Source organism: Polistes canadensis, unplaced genomic scaffold (genome assembly GCF_001313835.1).
Source record: "Polistes canadensis isolate GaletaPanama2010 unplaced genomic scaffold, ASM131383v1 scaffold_19, whole genome shotgun sequence".
In the NCBI taxonomy this organism is placed as follows: Eukaryota; Metazoa; Arthropoda; class Insecta; order Hymenoptera; family Vespidae; genus Polistes; species Polistes canadensis.
The window spans coordinates 882,967-905,478 of NW_014569566.1; the positions used below are offsets into that span (position 1 = coordinate 882,967).

A 22,512-nucleotide genomic window follows, 5' to 3' on the forward strand; every position below is an offset into this window, starting at 1 on the left:
TGAGATCTTACAATTAGATTATTGGAATCGGTAAAATGAGTCCGATAAATAAACAAAAATACAGTAATAAAGAATAAATTAATATCTAATATAAATAATGAGATCTTACAATTAGAAAGATTATTAGAATCGGTAAAATGAGTCCGATAAACAAACAAAAATACAGTTATGAAAAATAAATTAATATTTAATATTAAATTAGAAAGATTATCGATTAGAATTTGAAAATAATATTACTTCGTTCTTATATTGATCGTATACGTTCCTTGATGTATATCGTTCGATATTAAGCACGTTGGTTGTCATGAAACGACTAGAAAAAGAAGAAGGAAAATAATACTAATAATAATAAAAAGAAGAAGAAGAAGAAGATGATGATGATGATGATGATGACGAAGACGAGTCCCTAGAAACGTTTACGAGCTGAGATTTCCTTCTCGTGGCATCATCGAGAAGAGGATGAGGAGGAAGAAGAGGAGAAGAAGAAGAAGAAGAAGAAGAAGAAGAAGAAGAAGAAGGAGGCCTTTGCTTGCTTTTACTATCTGCCTTTGCCAATGCAAAGGCCACTGCTCTAACGACGTCAGGCATTCCCAAGCCGGCAGCAAATTGCGTCCGTGCCGAGTAGTATTCTTCGTGAATGCCGAGGAACGAACGAAACGAAACGAAACGAAACGAAAGGAAACGAAACGAGATGAGAAAGAGATTGACCGAACGAGCCACTCGTCGAACTCTTTTCTTTCAACTTGACCACGCACTCAAGTCTCTTTTTTTCCAATTTCAAAATTTCGTAATCTTTCGTAAGATCCAAAATTTAAAATAAAAAAACGACACTAATCGTTGTTATCTTTTGTCCCTACGATATTATATTTTCATACGAAATAATATTAATAATAATAATATTAATAATAGTAATGAATAAATTATATTTTGGCGTGTAATCGTTTCAATACAATTATACGTATCAATTAATTATTATCGTTTCCAAAATTTAACCGTATTATTCTTAATATCATATAAAATTATCACATTTTTCTTTATTCCATCGAGAAAAATTTTCAAATGTCTATATTCATTCGAATACTAGGACTAGGTCTTAAAAAAAAAAAAGAAAATAATACAATAGAAATTTTCTTTCATAATTATTATATATCAACGTAGCACAATATTTACGTTATATATTTAACAAAAATAAAAAAAAAAAAACAGAGACAGAAATTTACATAACTTTCGTAATAATACTCGAGAGAGAAAGAAAAGAAAAAAAAAAAAGCAAAAATAGCTACCCCCAAAAGAAAAAAGAAAACCCATACAAATCAAGGATCATCTTTAAGCAGATTAAATTCCAACGAAAAAAAAGTAATATATTATACACAAAGTATATTCTATATAAAAATAGCTATAGACATATTCGATGAATCTTTTCAAGGCTTAAAGTGGGGGAGGGTCAGTTTAAAGCATCGAAAAGTTGTCGTTTGGGAAAAAAGGGGAACAACGAGAGAGAGAGAGAGAGAGAGAGAGAGAGATGGAAGATAGGAAAGTAAAAAGAAGCAAAGAAAGAGAAAAATAAAAAGGAAAAGGAAAAGGAAGGGGAAAAAAGAAGAAAATGAAAGAAAAAAAGAGGCGAGAGGAAGGAAAGCCGGCTCCCGGGATGCAGGTTTGAGAATGGCACGATAGGTCGACGAAGGTGGGTGGCATTCGGCGCGACTGTTTGAGGGAACAGGGGGACCCCTGGCGCCAGACAGCTGCCGCGTGTCTCGACCTCGCTTCGCTCTCCTTTCCTCTTTCTCCTCTACTCCTGTCTCTCGTCTCGCCACTACCCTCTCTTTCTTTCTCACTCTCTTCTTACTCACCACACTCTCTCTCTCTCTCTCTCTCTATCTCTATCTCTCTCTTTCTCTTTCTCTTTTTCCCTATACACTCATACACTCACCCAATCTCTCGCATCCTTTCTCTCTTTCTCTTACCTTTCTTACTCTCTCATATACTCGTTCACTCTCTTTCTCTTTCTCTTTTCTATACACCCATATACACTTACTCAATCTCTCTCATCCTTTCTCTCTTTCTCTTAACTTTCTTACTCTCTCTCATATACTCGTTCACTCTCTTACTGTTTCATACATTCATGTATACTTACTTACTTTCTCTCTCTATTTCTGTGTTTCTACGTTAAACAGGCATACACATACGTAATACTACCATACCTGTTAAACTCGGCTTGCTATTTTATTGATTTATTTTGGCTCTACCTTTCTCTCTCTGTTTTTCTCTTTTTCATTACCTTCCTTCCTTCCTTCCTTCCTTCCTTCCTTCGAAGTAGACGATCGATCGATATACGATGCTTTAATCTCTTTCTCTTTTTAATCCTCGACACACATACATATCATATAGTTTAATTATTATAAGATTATAGAAATTGAGAGAGAAGCTTGATACGTAAGTATCCTGTCTGTCAGACATAGTAGAATGATTAATCAGAGATAATCTAAGGAGTAAATCGGACCGATCATTTATTCAGTAACATCTATCTATCTATCTATCTATCTATCTTGATTTCTATCTCTATCCTTTATCTATCTGTCGTACCAACCTACTCGGTATATTAGCCAATATCTTACTTTTCAACGTGGGTCGTCATCCTCATCGGTTTGCCGAGGATTCAATTCCGCCATTTCATTTTGTTCAATCTCATCTCTCTCTCTCTCTCTCTCTCTTATACTCATTATTTTTTCTCTTTCTCTTTTTTTGTTTCTTTCTATCTCATTCCATAAAATGAATTACGCGAAGAACGTGACATTAAATATGTAGGTATTATAACACAACATATACACACACACTTACAAATAATTCATACACATTGCGTGCGTACTCGCATAAATGATTTTAACCAATGCACGTATGTAATACGTATATATTTAGTTTACTTATTTTTATAAAAAAGTTAACTTATTAGTAGAATATTAATAATGATTTATATATATGGTAGTAAGAACCCGTGAGAAACTAATAGAAAGTTTTCAATCAAATTTTCTTTCACAGACCCTTGAAATCTCTTGGAAACAAATGAATAGGATTATGTCTCTGAAAACACCCACGTACTCTTCTCTCTCTCTCTCTCTCTCTCCTGTTGCTTCGCAACAGGTTGTCCTCTCTTTCTCTCTCTTTTCTCTTCCTTTCACAAGATCCGGACACCCTCAAGTCAGAATGGCAAACTCATTACATCTTTTTTCTTTTTTATTTTCTTCTTCTTCTTCTTCTTCTTTTTCCAACAACATTTCTGCACACACATACACATACGCATACCCATAAACATCTTTCTCTCTTTCATTCAACAGGCGGTCAAATCCGATATCTTTGACTTTCTCCGCAAGTTTACTCAATACATAACTCGAAATCTATCGTGGAAGAAATTTCACATCCTACTAATGATCGTGTTATCGCATAAACGATTTGCAAAAAGTGGGAAAATTTAAACGAACAAGTGCGTTTATGATATTTCATATTTATCTCTCTCTCCCTCTCTATCTATCTTTTTCTTACACATACATACACACACAGACGCACAGAAACACGGTCTTTCTTCCACGCAAGAAGGTCAAGGTCGTCCTGGAGAAGTTCGATCGAAGTCCTTAAAGGGGAAATATCTCTCTTCCTTCCTTCCTTCCTTCCGCAAGGAAGAAACAACTTCCGCAATTTCGTTTCAAATTGTCGATGATCTCAGATCTCATGCCGTAACTAAAACCTAATTGTCTTGCGCAACGGCACCTTCTTTATTTTTATCATTTTCTTTATTATTCTCGTTTAACGAGTACATAATAATCCTTTATGATTCATTCGAATCTACTGTTAGCTTACCGATCCTTCGATTATCGGTTCGATAAGTCACGTTTTTTTCCTTTTATTTTATTCGAAATCAAAGGATCGTTTTTACGTCAGCGCCACCATTGCCTACTTCGTTTCTCCGTGAAAATAGACAATGTTTCTAAAAGACAGACGTGATCGTAACGTAACGTAACGTACGTACGTGCACGTAGTTACGTTCACTCTCGCTTGATACGTTCCTCATTTATTGATGGAGGAAGAACACGACGGCGTGTTGTAAAAAGATGATGATGATGATGAAGAGGAGGAGAAAGAAGAAAAAGAAAAAGAAGAAGAAGAAGAAGAGGAAGGCATGAAATCGAATTGGATCAGGCCACTTGAGAAGAAGCCGGAATGAAATCGCGGCGCGAATAAGCCTCTTAATAAAATGAACGAATTGATTGCTCGAACGACTACGACGACGCCGACGACGTCGTTTTAGCCATCTTCTTCTTGCTCCCGTACCTATTCAATTTCTTTCTCTCTTAAGAGAGAGCGTGAGAGAGAGAGAAAGGGAGTTTAGGTCGACGGCCTCGATCTTTCGATCGAAGCGAAAATAGATCCAGAAGTGGTACTCTTCGTTTAACTATATATCATCGTTACGTACTTTTACACAGTCGGTAAAGATGAAAAACTAATCTCTCACGGAGAAACTCTAATCTTATTCGCTTACTTGTCGTTCTAAAATCGCACACTCGTCGTTTCTCTCTCTCTCTCTCTCTTTCTTTCTTTCTTTCTCATGCAATACATTACTAACTCGTGTTTATTCTATTCATTTAAGTTAGTAGACCAATTCGATAATAGAATTTGTTATCTCTTACTTGATTGTAAATTTATATCTATGACATGCGTACTGCTTTGATAAAAAAAATAATAAGCATTATTAATATATAATTATATATTGCGATTTATTTCATCAAATATAATTTATTTAGAATATCTTTAATTTGGTTTCTTATTTAATTAGTGCGTATAACACTTTAGTTTATAACAAAACGATCGCGCTAATGAAACTTTCTTCTTTTTTTTTTTTTTTTCCTTATTATTTTATCAAAGCGAGGTTTGTATTACCCGNGTTTCTTATTTAATTAGTGCGTATAACACTTTAGCGTGTCACAGATCGATTTCTTTTGTCTTCTTTTTTTTTTTTTTTTTCTTTTTGGTTGTTTATTATTTTATCAAAGCGAGGTTTGTATTACCCGATAAGAAGGAACAAACAGGCGTGGTTTAATCGATATAACCGTGTATAATTTGGCAAATATATATATATATATATATATATTATTTTGATTAGGTTCTCCACGTTTATTTGCAAATTTGTGTTTTTCAATTATAAAAGCGCGCGACGCGAGAACGATCGTAATCGCGTTTAACCTTATGCTCTTCCCCGTTATAAGATATGGAGTTTATCGGAACGTACAAACAAGTGTAGTCGTCGTCGTCGTCGTAGTCGTCGTTCGTGGTCGTTGTCATCATCGTGTTAGTACGTGTAGTAGTCGGCAGATTAAATTAATAAAACGCGTAAGATACACACACACACACATATATATATACACGCACGCGCGAACGCGTATATACATACAACAATATTTATTTGAAACACGCATAAAATACAAATAACTGTGTGTATGTGTTATTTTGTTTGAAATTAATTAATAATAATCCACGATCACGATAATTAAATTACAATGCATTCAACTTTCGTACGGAATAATCGTTCTTCGAAACATACCTAAAAGAGAGAAAAAGAGAAAGAGAGAGAAAGAAAGAGAAGGGGAAGAGAAATATACGAGGCCATTTGTCAAAGTTCTTCTCGAGAGGGACGGTTCTTCCTAGAAAACATTTCTCACGCGTTTCCCAAACTTTCTTAAACATCTCTTCTATGATTTCCATTTCTACGAAAATTAACTGATTCCTAAGTAATCATTTTCCTTTTTTTTTTTTTTTTTTTTTTTTAAATTTTATTCTCGTCATATAAGAGAGAAATTGCGAGTTAAATAAAATAATAAAAATAAAAATAGCATTCACAATAACTCGATAAATTAATCGATAATTCCTATCTCAATAATTGAACCTATCAAAAATATCCTATATCCAATATTATTTCACATCACACATTATTTGAAATTACATTAATTCAATATAATAGAGAATAGTGTTTGTTATTTCAATATTACATAGAATTCATTTTTAGTCTTCAAATGTAATCCCTTTTTTAAATATCTCTAAACAAGAGATATACGATTTAATTAGACACCACTTTCATAATTATGTACACACTTATTATTAAATTTTTATTATATATTATACATTTAAAAAAAAAAAAATAAATACTACGCCAATGGATGGTGTCCTAAAGCATCCTCCGATCGGTCACGATCTTTTCGTTGAGAAAGAGACCGGTCCTGTGCTGGTTGGTGGGGTTCTTGTGAATGGTCGAAGAGATAGTGAAAAGAAGCAAGGGAGAGGTAAAGAATTGAACAAGTGATGAAGAAGGTGTGGGGAACGGGGGGGGGGGAAGGGAGGGAGGGAAGTGGGTAAAAGAGACTGGAGGCGCCTTTCGTTAATGTCGTCGTAGTTGTATCGAGACGAGATTGAATTTCCACGGGGGCCTTCGGCTTAAGTATCTTCTCTCTCTTTCTCACAAACACACACACAAACACACATATATACAGACACTACTCACTCACTCACTCACTCTCTCTCGTTTTCTTTCTCGGTCATGTGTTTCCATCTTCCGTTCCACCCACGCGCTAAGCCCACGTCGTACTCGCGGAACGACAGATTTCGAATGGGAACTTTATGCGAGAGATTATTCGCGTTTGTTAATAAGAGGAGTACGTATCCACCGATAAATGGGACGCGAATGTTAGAGAAACGTTTAACATGCCGATAATCGTAGATAAAACTTACGCGAAACAACTTTGTACTTCTTATTTTCTTTCATTCTCACTTACTTTCTTCTCATTTTCACACTCTTTAAAAAATATATTATATATATATTTATATAATTATTTTAATTTAATATTATATATATATATATTTCAAATAGATATTATATAATTATACATATATATGTATATATAATAATATATAAATGTAATATTATTAATTATATAAAATAGATATTATAAAATTATATATATATATGTTACCGTCATAGCTGGAAATCCACCATTGCTAGTAATTCCTCGGCATTCTCATCAATGCAAAGAGCATTCCGATGAAGTTGGAAACAGAAGAATTCTTACAGTTTTTCCTAACCATTGAACATAATACTTTGATATTCTATAGAATCACTATTCACTCTTAATATAAAAATTTATACAGAAACTTTTCAAAAATATAAAAGATTGCAATGCTGTAAATTGTACAACTTTGCTATTTTTTTGAAAAGTTTTGATAAATATTTTTTATACTAAAAGTGAATAGATTTTAATAAAATTTATATTAAATTAAAGTATACTCTTTTTTCTACGCGTAAAATACCATATCGAGTTATAAATTTAGCATGTAAAGTTAAGAAAATGTCAGAGAATGCAATACTGTAAATTGTGCATCTTTGCAATTTCTTTGTAAAGTTTTGGTAAATATTTTTTATACTAAAAGTGAATAGATTTTAATAAAACTTATATTAAATTAAAGTACACTCTTTTGTATACGCGTAGAATACCTTTTCGAGTTATAAATCGATTTGCAAAGGTTCATAAAATGTCAAAGAATGAGATGCTGCAAATTTTTCCTACTTTGCCATTTCTTTGAAAAGTTTATCTATTATATATATATATATATATATGTAATATTTATTTTATTGTCTGTTTGATTTTTTTTTGTATCTATTTGTTAAATGAAACAAGCGTATAAACGATAATGATAATGATAACCGACAATAGGTAGATAATCGATAGATAATCGGTAAACGGCGCCTTTCACGGATCCGGAATCGCGTGGGTGACTCGTGTCCCTTTTGTGTTTGTTTATGTATGTGTGTGTGTATATATAGGCGAGGCAACGAAGCACGGCGAATAGCCCGACTACTATTCGCCTATCCTCGAGACGATAATATCATCTAAGTTATTCTCTCTCTCTCTCTTTCTCTATCTTTTTCTGTTTATTAAGCATATTAGGTTATCGAAAAAGAAACGCGAAATTTCTATATTAGAAATGAATTAAATCTTATAGTATCGATGCTATTCTCCCCATTCCCCCAAAAGCTCGTTCCATTTTAACAAAATATTCCTATCAAATTTTGTTATATTTATAAATAAATATTTTTGTAAAATCATTTATAAACAACTTTACACGCGTTTTTTTTTTTTTTTTTTTCAAATTATTACTAATTTATATTTGAAATTAATCTTCACGAGAACTATTATGATTATAACTCAAAATGCATTTATTATCATCTTTACAATATAACTTTTTACTACTACTAATTAAGTTACACACTCTTTCTCTCTCTCTCTCTCATTCGTTTGTTCAACGTATAAGAGATAAACAATTATTTTTAATTTTTTTAACTGACATAAAAAGAAATTAGATTATTTTTATCTTTTTATTGATTCTACGGTTACTTATCGAAGAGATTATTTAGAAGAACACTTCTCTCGAAAGTCTTTTTCCATTAGCAGCAGTTATATTACTAATCCCTCGTCGTTATTCTCCATTTTTACTTTCGATATCTCGGAAATAACTTTTGTCTGTCTCAAATGTAAACGAAGCTTTATGATTGTGCGCAGAAATGTTTGTGGAAAATGAAAGAGAAATAAAATAGAAGAGAAAATAGTAGGAGTGTAAGGAGAGGCCGATACATACACACACACATACACACGTTCGTTCGTACGTACGTTTGTTTGTGTAAACGAAGAGGAGAAGTGACGAGAGGAATAAAGGGGGTGGGGTAGGAAGAGGGGGAGAAGGGGGGACGAGAAGGGGGATTGAAATACTCAGGAATTAAGCCGCGCACGCGTAACTCCTACCACGCATGTTTATGCACGCGCTAATTGCTCCGACAATTTTGCCATGCTGCATTCCAGATTTTTCTTGATTATATTTTATCTCTTTCTTTTTCTCTTATTTCCAAGATATCGAAAGAGAGTGAGAGAGAGAGAGAGAGAGAGAGTGAGTGAGTGAGTGGGGAGAAAAAAAAAATACTAAAATTATCTCGTCACGCGTAAGTTAGACAGGTGGTGGCCCCCAAACAATCCAGTTGTTATACATAAATTTATCAAATCGAAAGTGTTTCTTAGAATCCGATGTTATTTCTCGTTAAACGCGTTTAATCGTCAATTTGATTGAAATAAAAGTATCGCGACGATTATTATTACTATTATTATTATTATTATTATTATTATTATTTGTTTTCTTCTACCACCTTATCGCGGTAAGAATTGATGTTACGATATTAATTACGAATATAGGATTTCCCCCTCTCAGCCCCGGCCCCCTTAGTCTATCGTAAATTACCCGTAACAATATGTCAAGATAAATGCAACAACAAATTTCTGCATACAATTTAACAAATAGTGCGCTTCATTTTATTTATAGACATTGATCTGTGTGATTGTAAAAAATATTATAATTAAAATTTTATTTATAAAAAGAAAAAAAGAAATAATATGAATATAATAATCATAAAATTGAATTTTTCCAATTATTTTTTTTTTTGATAGTGGTCGTAATACAATTAAAAAATTGTTACGAACCTTTAGGGCAATTTGACTTAACGTAACGTAACGTAACGTAAAATTATTTCCAAACTACTATACTTTCGCCTGTCCTCGAAAGCGAATACTAAAAAAGAGAAAGACATTCTTCCAGGTTTCGTGGTGGTCCCTTAGGCTAATTGTAAAGCAACCACGAGAGATGAATTTCAGTGACTGTGTCGATTCGACGACGTTGGTTCGTAGAAATAGTTTTTCAAGTTTTTTTTTCTTTTTTTTTTTTTTTTAAATCATCGTCGCATTTACAAGAAAGAATATCTCTAATATTTCTTCTGTGTTAGAAGAAGAATAAGAATAAGAAGAATAAGAACGATCGAATCGTTGGAAACTCGTTCCAAAGATCCCTTTCTATTACGAACGAAGACGATCCGCGTTCGTTTCTGACGTAACTCTTAGCCGACTTCGTAAGAGATCGAAGCGAGAAAAGAAAAGAAAAGAAAAGAAAAGAAAAGAAAAAAGAAGAAAAGAAGAAAAGAAAAGAAAAGAACAGAAAAAGAGAATAAAATAGTTAGAGAACGAGAACGAGAATGAGAAGCTCGCAACCGAGAGGTTCCCTTCGTTCTTACACCACTGCCTGTCTGCGCTCTTGCAAAATTACCGAACGCAGTCTCAAAGTGCATATCTCGAGCATGCCACAAGAGGTAGAGGGGGAGGCAGGGGGGAGGATATCTCGGAAGCAGAACGAGAGAGAGAGAGAGAGCAGGGGGKGGTAGTGGTGGTGATGATGGTGGTGGTGGGGGGGAAATACTGAGAGCGGGTGTGTGACGTTCGACAAACCTGCGAAAAAAAGATCTGTGTGTTGCTCTTTCTCTTTTTCGCTATTCTCCCTCCTCCGCCCCTTCTTTTTCCTCTTTTCATCATAATATATATATATAAACGAAAAATAGAGAAATAGTATTTTATTTAGACGCGTGTGTGTATATGTATGTATATGCATGCATGCATGCTCACGTATGGATTGGTTGGGATATGCATGCATGCACGCGGCCGTGTTTATATAGGGTTAAAGAATATGCCGGCGGGGAGTGGTGCAGAGGACAGGAGGTCGTAGAAGGACGTGGTAGCAGCGTGCGTGGTTGAGACGACGCCGGTGGTGGGGGACTAAGTGGTAAGAGTGGGGGGAAGTACGGTTGGAGCTAAGCTATCGGGTGATCAAGCGGGTAGTCGAGTGAGAGAGAAAGAGAGAGAGGTGGGAGCGCCACTGTAGAAACTGAAAGAGAGAGAGAGAGAGAGAGAGAAAGACCGAACAAGTCGAGTTCTTAGGGCCTGAGAAAAGAGAGGAGAGGAGAGGCGAGGGGAGAAGGAAAAGAGAGGTTAGGCGGCGCCTGGTATGTGGCGCCTTCACTGGCGTCGGGCCATCTTTTATTCTGCCATTACAAAGAGTCAACACGTATCTTATATAGGCAAGAGAGACACGGTCGTCCTCTTCAATACATTTATATATATATACGAGAATACTCTTTCTTCTTAAACGTGTATGATATCATTGTGTTTTCCATGTTTTACGACCACGCGAAGAACCAGGACTTAACCTTTTCTCTTTCATTCTTTCCATTCTTCCTTTTGCTTGCCTGCTTGCTTTTCTTTCTTTCTTTCTTTCTTTCTTTTTTTATTTTCTTTTTCTATCCTCTTTTTTATCCCATTTTTCTATTTTTCCTTCCGTAAATTTTCTTTTGTGCGAATCTTTTCCCTTTTTCCCCTCTTTTCTCTCCCTATCCCTCCTTCTCGTAAAAAAGAAAAGATCGATTTCCTTGACAGAGAGAGAGAGAGAGAGAATAACCTGTTTGATTAGTTTGTTTACTTAAGTTGGATGCTTCTTCTTACTATTGTTCTATCCATTCGTTAATATCACTTTTCCATCTCTCCATCCCTCCCTTCAAACCTCCCCCAACTTATCATTTGGACAGATTTACCGACAGTAATACACTTGTTTTTCTATGCATCTTATTTCTTCGACTGATATCGTTTTATCGTTGATATTTAACATTTATATTCGTGTGTCGCGTTTAGTATTTTTTTATTGTTTAAAAAAAAAAACAGTTGTAATCATTGGGAACTTTGACGAAATTCAAGGTAACGTTAGGACATGCAATTTATTATACACACGCAGAAATAATAAATACATGTATATACATGCATACACGAGAATTTTATATACGTCCGAGAAATTGTGAATTTGCGGTTGCAGTTTATCAGAGATACGAGAAGCCACGGGGGTAGAGCGGGGTGGGTTGTGGGGAGGAGTGGAGTGGTGGGGTTCCTTAATTCACTCCAGACGAGTTCTCATTTGAAATGTTCCACTTCTATCATGATGTGCGTTCTTTAATCGTAAACATAACTTTCGTACACACATTTATGCAACACAAGAAGAAAAAAGAAGAGGAGGATAAGAATTAAAAATTGTAATAATCGATCATTATTCTTCACTTGGCGTTATTCTCAAGGGTCTTCCCGTGGTGATGGTGGTGGTAGAGGTGGAGGTTGGTGGTGGTGGAAAGGCACGACGACGATGATATTAATTTTAAACGGGCTACTAATTTTAGAAATACGCGTGAGAGTTTACACAGCCAACCCAACCCAACCCAACCCAACCCAATGAGATGGTTGTATTTGTGTGCGCGCGCGCGTTTGCTTGCTTGCTTGCTTGCTTGCTTGCTTGCGCACGACATTTCATTCGTTCGTTCTTCCACCTTACCAAAGGGATTTTATTTAATATGTCGACCGATACGCGACTATAAACATCGTTTATGACTATACCTCTTTGACGATATTCATCTCACGTATACGCTACACGCATAAGTATGACGTCGAAGTGTCGTGCACGTGAGCGCACTGACTAAAACTCGTGGGCGTTTTTCACAGGAAAGAAGGAAATGCAAACTTTACTTTGGATGACAGGGAGAACGAAAGAAACATTGGATTTATATCATTTATTTTAGATTGTTTATTAGCAATAAGACACATCAACGCATGCGACGCAGGAACGCGTTGAATAATTTAGAAGATGGGGAAAAGCACAACGTTTTATTACTTCGTTGCTTTTTTTCTTTTTTTCATTCTCTTTTTTACGAGATTCTTTTCTGTTTATTTATTAAATCGTTTTTCTGAAAAAGTATCTTTCTTTCTTTCTTTTTCTTTTTTTTAACAATCTTACGTGCACAATATTTTGATTTTTATTTTTTATTTTACCGATAAATATATGTGTGCATACAATATTCGTAGATTCTTTTATTCAAATGATTAGGTTGGTAGTTCATTGGCAAGGATTTATGTATTATTTCAGTATAATTATAACAATTAATCTAATATTTTTATATAGGATTCGTAAAATATTCAAACTTGAGTCTTCCGTTTTTTTGGATAACTTTTCTAATCTTTCGAGTCATTCAGAATCCTTCTGTCAACTTATTTACGATTGCTTATTTTATTATTTGGTATACGAAAAGAAATAGTAGGTAAAGATTTTTATGAAAGAGGAGTCATCATCGATTCACCTGTCGTTCGGTATAGTTTTCAACAATAGGAATACATACAACGATCGCGTATTATAGATCAACAGGGAAAAGGGTTGTAAAAGTTTGCTTTTTCTTCTTCTTCTTCCTTTATATCCCGGGTTTCATTTCTACCCTTTAAAATATTTTTCTTTCTTTTCTTCTCTTTTTTTTTATTTACCATACTATTGTCATCGATCGCAGCTATAGCACAATACGAGAATAAAAATTTGTTTCCGTCTATTTCCCATCAACTTAGTAGTTACTTTCTTTGATTATTTTAACACGAAACATGTTTTTGTTTTGAAATATCGTCAAATTCAAAGACATCAGAGAGAAAGACGTCATTCAAGATACCTCCTACCAAGATGAGATGTCCGGTTAGGTGAATTTCGAATTGGGAGGGGAAAAAAAAATAATGTTCCGATGGTGTTTCTTCGTATCGTCGGAACCTTCGAGGAACAATTTCAAGGCAAGCGACGAATACAACTCGTTCGATACGATTTCACCATTCCTTCTTCGTTTTATTCTTCCATCGGTTATGTACGAGGTCACGACGAAAATCATTCTTCTTGATTGCATGTATGTATGTATGTATATATATATATATATATACGTGTGTATTCGAACGAGTTCGGTGTATGCGGATCATCGGTCTTGCCAATGATCATTATCGTCCCATAAAGACGCATGAAGGCGTAAACGCGAATCGATCTTTGATTCGATCGATGCATTACATTTTTTTCATATACATATATTTTTTTTTTCTTTTCTTTTATTTTCTTTTATTTTATTTTATTTTATTTCCATGTGTTATTACGACCACCGTGAATCATACTCGCGTGTAAAGGAATGCCGCTCGCGAATACTTTTCGTTCTTATTCCTAGTTGGTCTATCTCGGCATGGTACGCGCAAAGGTTCTTTTCCTTTTTACTTTTTTTTTTCTTTTCTTTTTCCCCCCCCCCCCCCGTTTTCTTTTTTATTTTCTTCTACTGCCAGTAATCCGTTCCAGACTTTTATCACTTATAATATAACTTCTGACGAACTCAAATGCAAGTTTGCGCGTTATACGTATGTATGTATGTATATTATGTGTACGCGAGTGGATAGATATATGTATATACGTTATTTATAGTTGTGTGCGTGCGCGTGCAGGGTCCATGATATATATGTATATTAGTTAGCATACACGATCGGGTCATTACGCGGTTACTATACACATTAGTAATAGTAGTAGTAGTAGTAGTAGTATTGTACATAACTAGTTTCGACTACGAAGTGTTGCCTTCACCCTCGATCGATCGTTACCTGCGAGAGCTTTCGAAGAGAAAATATTTAAAAAGAAAGCGCCGCTTTATGGATTATTGTCTGCGAAACGAAAATTTAAAAAAAAAAAAGCAACAAATTATGCGAGATCCTTAATATAATGTCTTACTTCGTTATATATACATTTATTTTTTTTATTTCATATTTTTTCTTTCGTTTCTTTACAAATTTATATAAAACAGGTACATTTAAAAAAAAAAAAAGTAAAACCCGGTCGATAAAACAGATTAAACGCGTTAGATATAATTAACGTATATTTTTTTTAATTGGTCGACACACGAGTCTCGAAGAAAATTACGCGGAGGTTAGCAGGTGGGAGTGGAGGTGGGGGTGGGGGTCGGGTAATTGAAAATTTATCTCTTAGCTAATTGTGAATACAAATTGCAATGTGAAATTAATTTTTGAAGTTCGATGAGAAAGACGAGTGGGTTGCACCGTTGCCTCGAGCTCAACCGATCCGTCACTGGCTAACGATACAGGCGCCACTAGCCGAGTATACAGTTTGTCCTCTTATCGCGGGCAAACAACGTTCCTCTAAACTCGCCGTCCTCGTCGTGTTGTGTCGTGTCGTGTCGTGTCGTCGTTGTCGTTGGCGTATTCGTATTTACGTATCGCGAACATTTGTCTATTTAACGAGACACACGCACACGCACACGTACACGTACGCTGAATAGTGTAAGCACAGACGCGTGCTGTGCTGTGCTGCGTATTTTTAATCATTGTTAGTCTCTTCTTGGTGTGAACCATCCGGATATACCTACGCTCGCATAACTCAAACCTCGCGCGTAGTATTTCTCTATTACAAAATTTTATTAACACATTGACCGGCCCGCGCAAGTATTATTACCGTATACACCACGATTCTAAAGAGAAGATACAAAACTATATGATAAGAATAGTGGTCACGGATGACCCCCGTGGCACTCATTGAAATAACATACGACGGTTAACGTGTTACAAACAAAAAAACAATACCTTAATAATTTGTATTATCTCAATTATATTCATCTATATATACAGATCTACATTTATAAATCGACAAAATTATTATCCAAATAAATTGGATTAAAAACAATATGTTCGAATTTGAGAAAAAATGTTGTTTGTAAGAATAATAGAAAATGACCAGGGGGTTCGAAATTTGATAGTTACGCTACTGGTATAGAAGAATCGTAGGTTATGTCGAACCGGCAGCCGGTCGTTGTGCTCGCTCGCGCGCCTCGCATACATATGCCTCTGTACGTAGGTAAGGAACGTATAGTAATACATATATATATCTCCTCACACACACACACGCAACGTTTATATACTTGCTTTGAAACGACGGCGACGTCGTCGGCGACGGTAACGACGGGTGCGTCGGTGGCCGGCTTTCTCGTCGCATGGTACGCGCGTTCGTTAGGTATGCGACACGTATGGCGTACCTACACCCAGTTGAACGCGTACAGCAGCTCGTAGAAAGGCCGTTTGAAGGACAAGGGTCACGTCTCGCACACACATATACATTTATATATATATATATATATATGTAATCCACCGGCCACTACCTTTTTCTACTTTTACATTATAGTAGTAAACTTGGTTTCCCGTTTGCGTTTCCCGCGTATGCGTTTTGCGTTGACGTGCTGTTAGGTGCGCGCGCACGCGCGCGCACGATTGCTCTCCTCCGCTCGTGTCATGTCCAAGCGTGTTTATTACCTGCCACGGTAATTAACGATGCCTCGCTCGATAGAATAAGCTTCGTGGGTGGTTCAAGAAAGGATTATTTTGCATTAACATACATATAAACAAGCACACATATGTATATATAATATGTTATTCTCTTTTTCTCTCTCTCTCTCTCGGGAAAATTGAGAAACATTTTTCAAAATKGCGCCGAAACAATATGGAGGGCGGTCCTGGGGAAACTTATTATCATAATAGAATTTCGTTATTAATTTTGCAAGGGGATTATTATATCGAATTTGTCGTAGAATAAGATACATCAAGCTCGTTCTGTTGTACTATTTTTCTTTTCTTTTTTTTTTCTATCTGACATCTATGCATGTATAGTAGTATTAGTTTAAGAAAGTGAGACGCGTGTTTAATGGCTCTTAGCACGCACGATTTCTTGCATAGTCGTGTGTGAGACTCTTTGGTGGTGCGGTACCGTGCGATACGGTACGGTACGGTACGGTGCGGTGCGGTGCGGTGCGGTACGATGAAGTGCGGTGCGGTTAGAGTCAACGTGTGTCGTAAGTGCGGCACCTACGGTTACGCAGCTACTTACTTTGCTTGGCCGTGCCAAGGTTGGGAACCTTATCTGCTGAGAGAGCTTCAGGGTGTTTGACCCAACTGGGAAAACACATTGGCACTCGCGCGACGCTTTACGTTTTGCCTTCTCTTTCTCTCTCTTTCTCTCTCTCTCTCTCAGTCACTCACTTATTCTCTCCAATGCTACTACTACTACTACTACTACTACGACCGGGAGTCTTTCTCTCCTCGTCGATATCCTTAAAGCTTCGTCCACAATTGTCCTTTGTTCTCGATATACCGAGAGAGAGAGAGAGAGAGAGAGAGAGAGAGAGAGAGAGAGAGAGAGAGAGAGTAAACTTGGAATAAGATCGATGCTAGCGTGTGTTCTCTTTCTATCTATCTATCTATCTATCTATCTTTCTATCCAATCTATCTATGTTTCCCTCAATCTTTTATCCCATTCCCCTATCCTATCCTCCCCCCGTTCCATCACCCTCTTCGAACGTACAGTTGTAACGACAAAAGTTCGTGTTTTCCTCCCTCCCCTTCTTTCATAGATCTTATCTCTTCTACCAACGTCTTTTTCAGTTAACAGAAGATATAATAGAAATAGTCTCTTACACGTTTCTCTATATAGGTAGTTTCATCTATCCCCCAGTGTGGAATGTACATTAAATATTTGACGACAATACATACTCTCTCTTTCTCTCTTTCTCTTTCTCTTCTTCCAATCAATCGATAAAGTTCGCGCAATCATAGCAATCATTCACTCTCTCTCCCTCTCTTTCTCTATCTCTCTTCTTCTTCCCTTTCCCTTTTTATTTTACATCGCAACTTCTTTTTCTTACCTCCATTCAAATTTATTCGCAGGTTACTATTCTCTCTCTCTCTCTCTCTCTCTCTCTCTCTCTCTCTCTCTCTCTCTCTCTCTCTCTCTCTCTCTTTCTTTCGGTTGGTCTCCTCTCCCATATTTAGTGCAAAAGACGTGCGTGACGTAGAAGATCGAAAGAGAAGCCATCTAATCCGATAACCTTAAATTTACGACTTTTACGTTCTCGGTTATATACGAGGAAAGAAGCTTTGACACGCGAGATCCTCCGAAGGTCCGCGTAATTAATCGATTGTCCGCCGTCTCACGCTTTGGGGAAAAAAAAAATATGAAAAGAAAAAAAGGAACATAGAAAAAAACATACATATATACACACACACCTACACATTCACATAGATATCTATGTAATGTATGGTATAAATTCGTAATCCCTGAACGAGAGGAGACAACATTCGACGATCATATCGCATTCCAAACGAGACTACAGATGCTTTAGCCGGCACTGTCGCGTGTTTCTCTCTCTCTCTCTCTTTTTCTCTGAACATTTTTTATTTTTTTCTCTCTTCCCTCCATCGGTATGGTGTATTTACGCACGCACACACACACATACACATATATACATACATAGTTATGTAGGATACACCTTGCCATGAAGTAAGTACTACGTATATAAGCTGCGTGCCGATTGGTATGCGACAGGAAAGGTCGACTTCTTGAGATCTTCGAGACGTTGCGAGCAATTCGATGTGTCCATGATCTTTTCGTTAGAATCATGGGATTTATTCTTGAATAACTCATTTCTTTCTACACCTACGAAACCATACAAAATCATCATCATCATCATCATCTTCTTTTTCTGTAATCGTCTCTCGTATTTACAAATTTCACAGGGAATTTTTATTGCCAAATAATTATCTCTTCATCAAGAATAATATAATATGATTTAGTACAAATCTATGCATATGTATTTGTTGGTTATATATATATATATATATATATATATATGTCATGTGTGTGCGTGTATACACTCGTGTGTGTATGGATCTTGGACGGGGATACGCGACGTTAGATCAACGATCGATCGTTCAAGCACTTATTACCCTCGAGCGTCTGGCGCGCCTCATTTCTATAAAGCCAAGTGGGCGGTTTATATCTCGGTGGATAGTTAAAAGACAAACGACCGTAATCCAAAAGAAAATAAAAGAAAAGAAAATGAAAATGAACAAGAAAAAGAAAGAAAGCAACGATATATTAAACTAACTTAACCTTTGTGCACTAAATTTAAATTAAAACTACTAGTTCCTACTAATTTTCAGTCTTGCCTAACTGCATCAAATCAAAACTATGTATAATATTTACTTATTTACATACGCTAACGCATTACAATGTATCTTACGTATATACTTAAATAGAGAGAGAGAGAGAGAGAGAGAGAGAGAGAGAGAGAGAGAGAGAGAAAGAGACACGTAAATAAACGCATTATTACTCTTACGTAGCCAAAGTTAAAGTGCTCGAAAATGATCCGCGTATATTTTATCGACTACGCCTCGAGAAAAATGTTCATATCTCTGGTCAAAGACCACTAGCACCAATGAGAGAAGGATCGTTAAAAGAAAATTCGTCATTCGTCGAAAGTTCTTGCAATAACGTTACTTATATTAACGTAATTTAATTTGCATTAAACTTATTTCGGAACGAATTAACGCTGCGAATTTTCGTTAGTTCCAATATGGCGGCGGTTTAGTTCTAAACGGCGGCCATATTGTTTTTTTACCATATTCGAATCGACCAAAAAATTGACGAAAACTTTCGAAGCAAACGACGAAGACAACAATGACAACGACAATGACAACAAGAACAACGGCTTCGACGACGACGACGACGACGACGACGACGACGGGCGACGCGACAGGCGTCCTTGCTCCAACCACTCGCGCTACTACCGATGACGTAATCGTCGCGATACCCCGCAATCTTGGCGCCGCGGTAAACTCGTAATATCTATTTTTATCTGGTGGAAGCAGAGGAACCCCGCCTCACCCCACGTCAAGTTCTACGCGACGCAAAGAGAGAGAGAGAGAAAGAGAGAGAAAGAGAGAGAGAAAGATTCGACACACCATCTCTCTCTCTCTCATTCTTTCCTTCTTTCTTTCGTCCTTTCTTCCTCTATCTATCCTCTACTTTCCTCTCCTCTCCTCTCCTTTCTACTTTTTCTTCTACCACCATAACCTCGAAATCTTATAACGTTATAATACCCGCGAATTATATCTCTGCACGCTATCTCCCCACTATTCTCGATCGATATTTAACGATTTTTATTATCCTGTATTTTAAATGTACATTCCTAAAATTCCAAGAGATTTATTCTTACATTTCTCTTTCTCCCTCTACCTCTATGCACACAACTCGTGTACACACACATAAACGCGCGCGTGTGCGCATGTACACATATGTATAATTTTAAAATTACTTTACACATACAGATATATATATATATATATATATATACACGATCGTTATATTATATACAGTATTCACCTAAATTTGAGTCACTCTTAAAAATGATTGTCGGTAAATCGTTTTTACCATCGGTCGTTAACAATATCAAAGATGGCGCGCGCCACTAGGCTTCGATCGTTCGTTTCATATTCTTTTTTGAAATTTTTTGTTTTCTTCCATAGATCGCGATCATTTTTTTCCCCCTTTCCCTCGTGTGTTGAATTTAAAGTAAAAGAAAAGTTAATTCTTATTGTCGAGAGAACTATATGTTGAACTTTTGTCGGATTAAAAATGATAATAATAAAGTCGAAAATGGCGCAGTAACGTTGACAAACTTGAACTTATGGATGAAGAAGAAAAAGTTGGAAAAATTCCTAGGTAACGGAAGGCAGGTAACGATTGCCCACATACCGTCAACCTGCACCTTCCAACCTCCACCTTCTTGTCCCTCCTTACCCCCACGTTTAACCTCAGCCCTCTTTATCCCACGTTTACTCCTCCAGCCCTCCTTGGCCCTCCTCTTCTCGTCCTCTTCTCCCCAAACCCCCAGTTCAAATTCCGTCCCCTTTCTCCGTCGTGTTCGGTCTTGTCTAGTCTCGAATCTGGCTGGCGCCGGCTGCTTACCCACGATGAACGAACGAGTCGAGACGCGTGGGACTTTCCGAGTTCTCTTTCCTTTTCCCTCTTTATTTTTCTCTCTCTCTCTCTCTCTCGGTTCGTTGAAATGCACGTATTCCTTAAACGTGTGTTCTACTAACATTTTTATCGCAAAGTAAGGATCATTTCAACGAGATCGTATCTATTAAGATGGCCTCTTTATCGACCGAGTCGAATGCATCGAGAAAATATCTCAAAGATCATTGGATCTATGAAATTTCATTACCGACCGAGTCGATCGTTTATTATTTTCGTCATAATAATGAATTTTGGATATATATACAATTTGTTATTATATCGAATGAATATATATAATTAAATAAATTGTTATATATTTATTTTTCCAGGCGAGACCGACCAAAAGGAATGGTGCACGTTAGCGTATTGGGAACTGGGTGGTAGAGTTGGTCGTCTTTACCCCGTTGAACCGTTAACCGTTAACGTATTCGATTCTTTACACGACGGCAATGGTCTCTGTTTGGCAACGTTAGCAGAGAATCACGTAGCACCACCCTCGGTACAAAAGACACGCAGTAAGATCGGTCTCGGTAAGTCTTGATTGTTGCTTTGAAAAAGATCGATAGATCGATAAAACGATCGATTGATTGATTGATTAGAGATCTTTATCGTATCTTATTGCAAACGATATTTCTCTTTCTCTTTTTCTTCTTCTATCCTTATTTAACACACGTATACTGTTATCCTTTCGTAGGTATCATGCTGAGCCAAGAAGCCGACGGCGTGTGGGCGTACAACAGATCGGAGAGTCCGATCTTCGTGAACTCACCGACCCTAGACGATCCGGAATCGCGAACTCTCTTGGTCTACCGAGTGCCACCGGGCTTTTGCTTGAACATCTTTGACCGAGCCAAAGTAATCCAGCTTCCTTCTTCTTACACCGGACCAGGGTGCAATTCGAGGAACAATAACAATGCAGCTTCCGGTTTTTCATCCGGCCCTGTCGACATTAACTCCGTCCGAATCAGCTTCGCTAAAGGCTGGGGACCCAAATACTCGAGACAGGAGGTTACCTCTTGTCCCTGTTGGCTCGAAGTTCTCTTAGCGCCGTGTAGGTGATCCGCGAGTGATCATGCGAGGATTATTACAACCCTCGTTAATTTTATTCTCATTTTACACAGTCCGTTTCTTCCTCATAACTCGTCCTCGTAAATTATTTCTTAAATCTGGTCGAAAGAACAATTCATTTCAAGATCTAAAAGGAGAAAAAGAAAAAGAAAAAAAGAAAAGAAAAGAAAGAAAACATTTTTCAACCATCCAATCGAATAATAAGTTTTGTCCGACCACGGATTAAACAACGGAGATGAACTTTCTTTTCTTTTCCTTTCTTTCTTTTTTTCTCTTGTAAAATTGGAGGAACGAGGAATCGGTAAAAATAAACAGGACCGGGAGACGTCTTATAAATAAGATCTGTATTTCTAAACGGAGAGAGAAATCCCCCCGCGCCCGGCAAAATTTATTAATTTTATGCCGTTTAGGGTGATGTGTACATATTATATATTCTTAACGACGATCATTGTAATTTGTAAATACACTGTGCCTTCTCATCTTCCTTCCTGGTGCAAAACAACCACATCTTTAGGAAAGAGGAAAGAGAGCGCAGTATATTACTGCGTCTTCTCCCGAGCTCGCGTTTTTTTCCTTTTTTTTCTTTTTTTGTGTTTTATATATATATATAAAACTATAAGAAAACACGCCCGCTCAATTTCGGAGAGCAGCAACAGAGAGAGAGAAAAAGAAAGAAAGATAAAGTGTGTGAGAGAGAGAGAGAGAGAGAGAGAGAGAGTGAATTTCGTACTACAGTAATAATTATCTACTGTGATAAGAAAGATTGACAAAGAAAGAGAGAGAATGAAAGAAAGAAAGAAAGAGTGA

General features: G+C 36.6%; 1 protein-coding gene across 1 annotated transcript in view; it reads left to right on the forward strand.

The window, feature by feature from the left end:
* The window catches only part of LOC106793824, a 44,840-nt gene extending 22,687 nt beyond the window's left edge, over positions 1-22,153 (forward strand). The window contains exons 4-5 of the mRNA XM_014761055.1: positions 20,967-21,167; positions 21,332-22,153. Coding sequence (XP_014616541.1) covers positions 20,967-21,167; positions 21,332-21,696 — 566 coding nt within the window. The 3' untranslated portion in view covers positions 21,697-22,153. The remainder of the gene's footprint in view (positions 1-20,966; positions 21,168-21,331) is intronic.
* Positions 22,154-22,512: the final 359 nt, after the last annotated feature.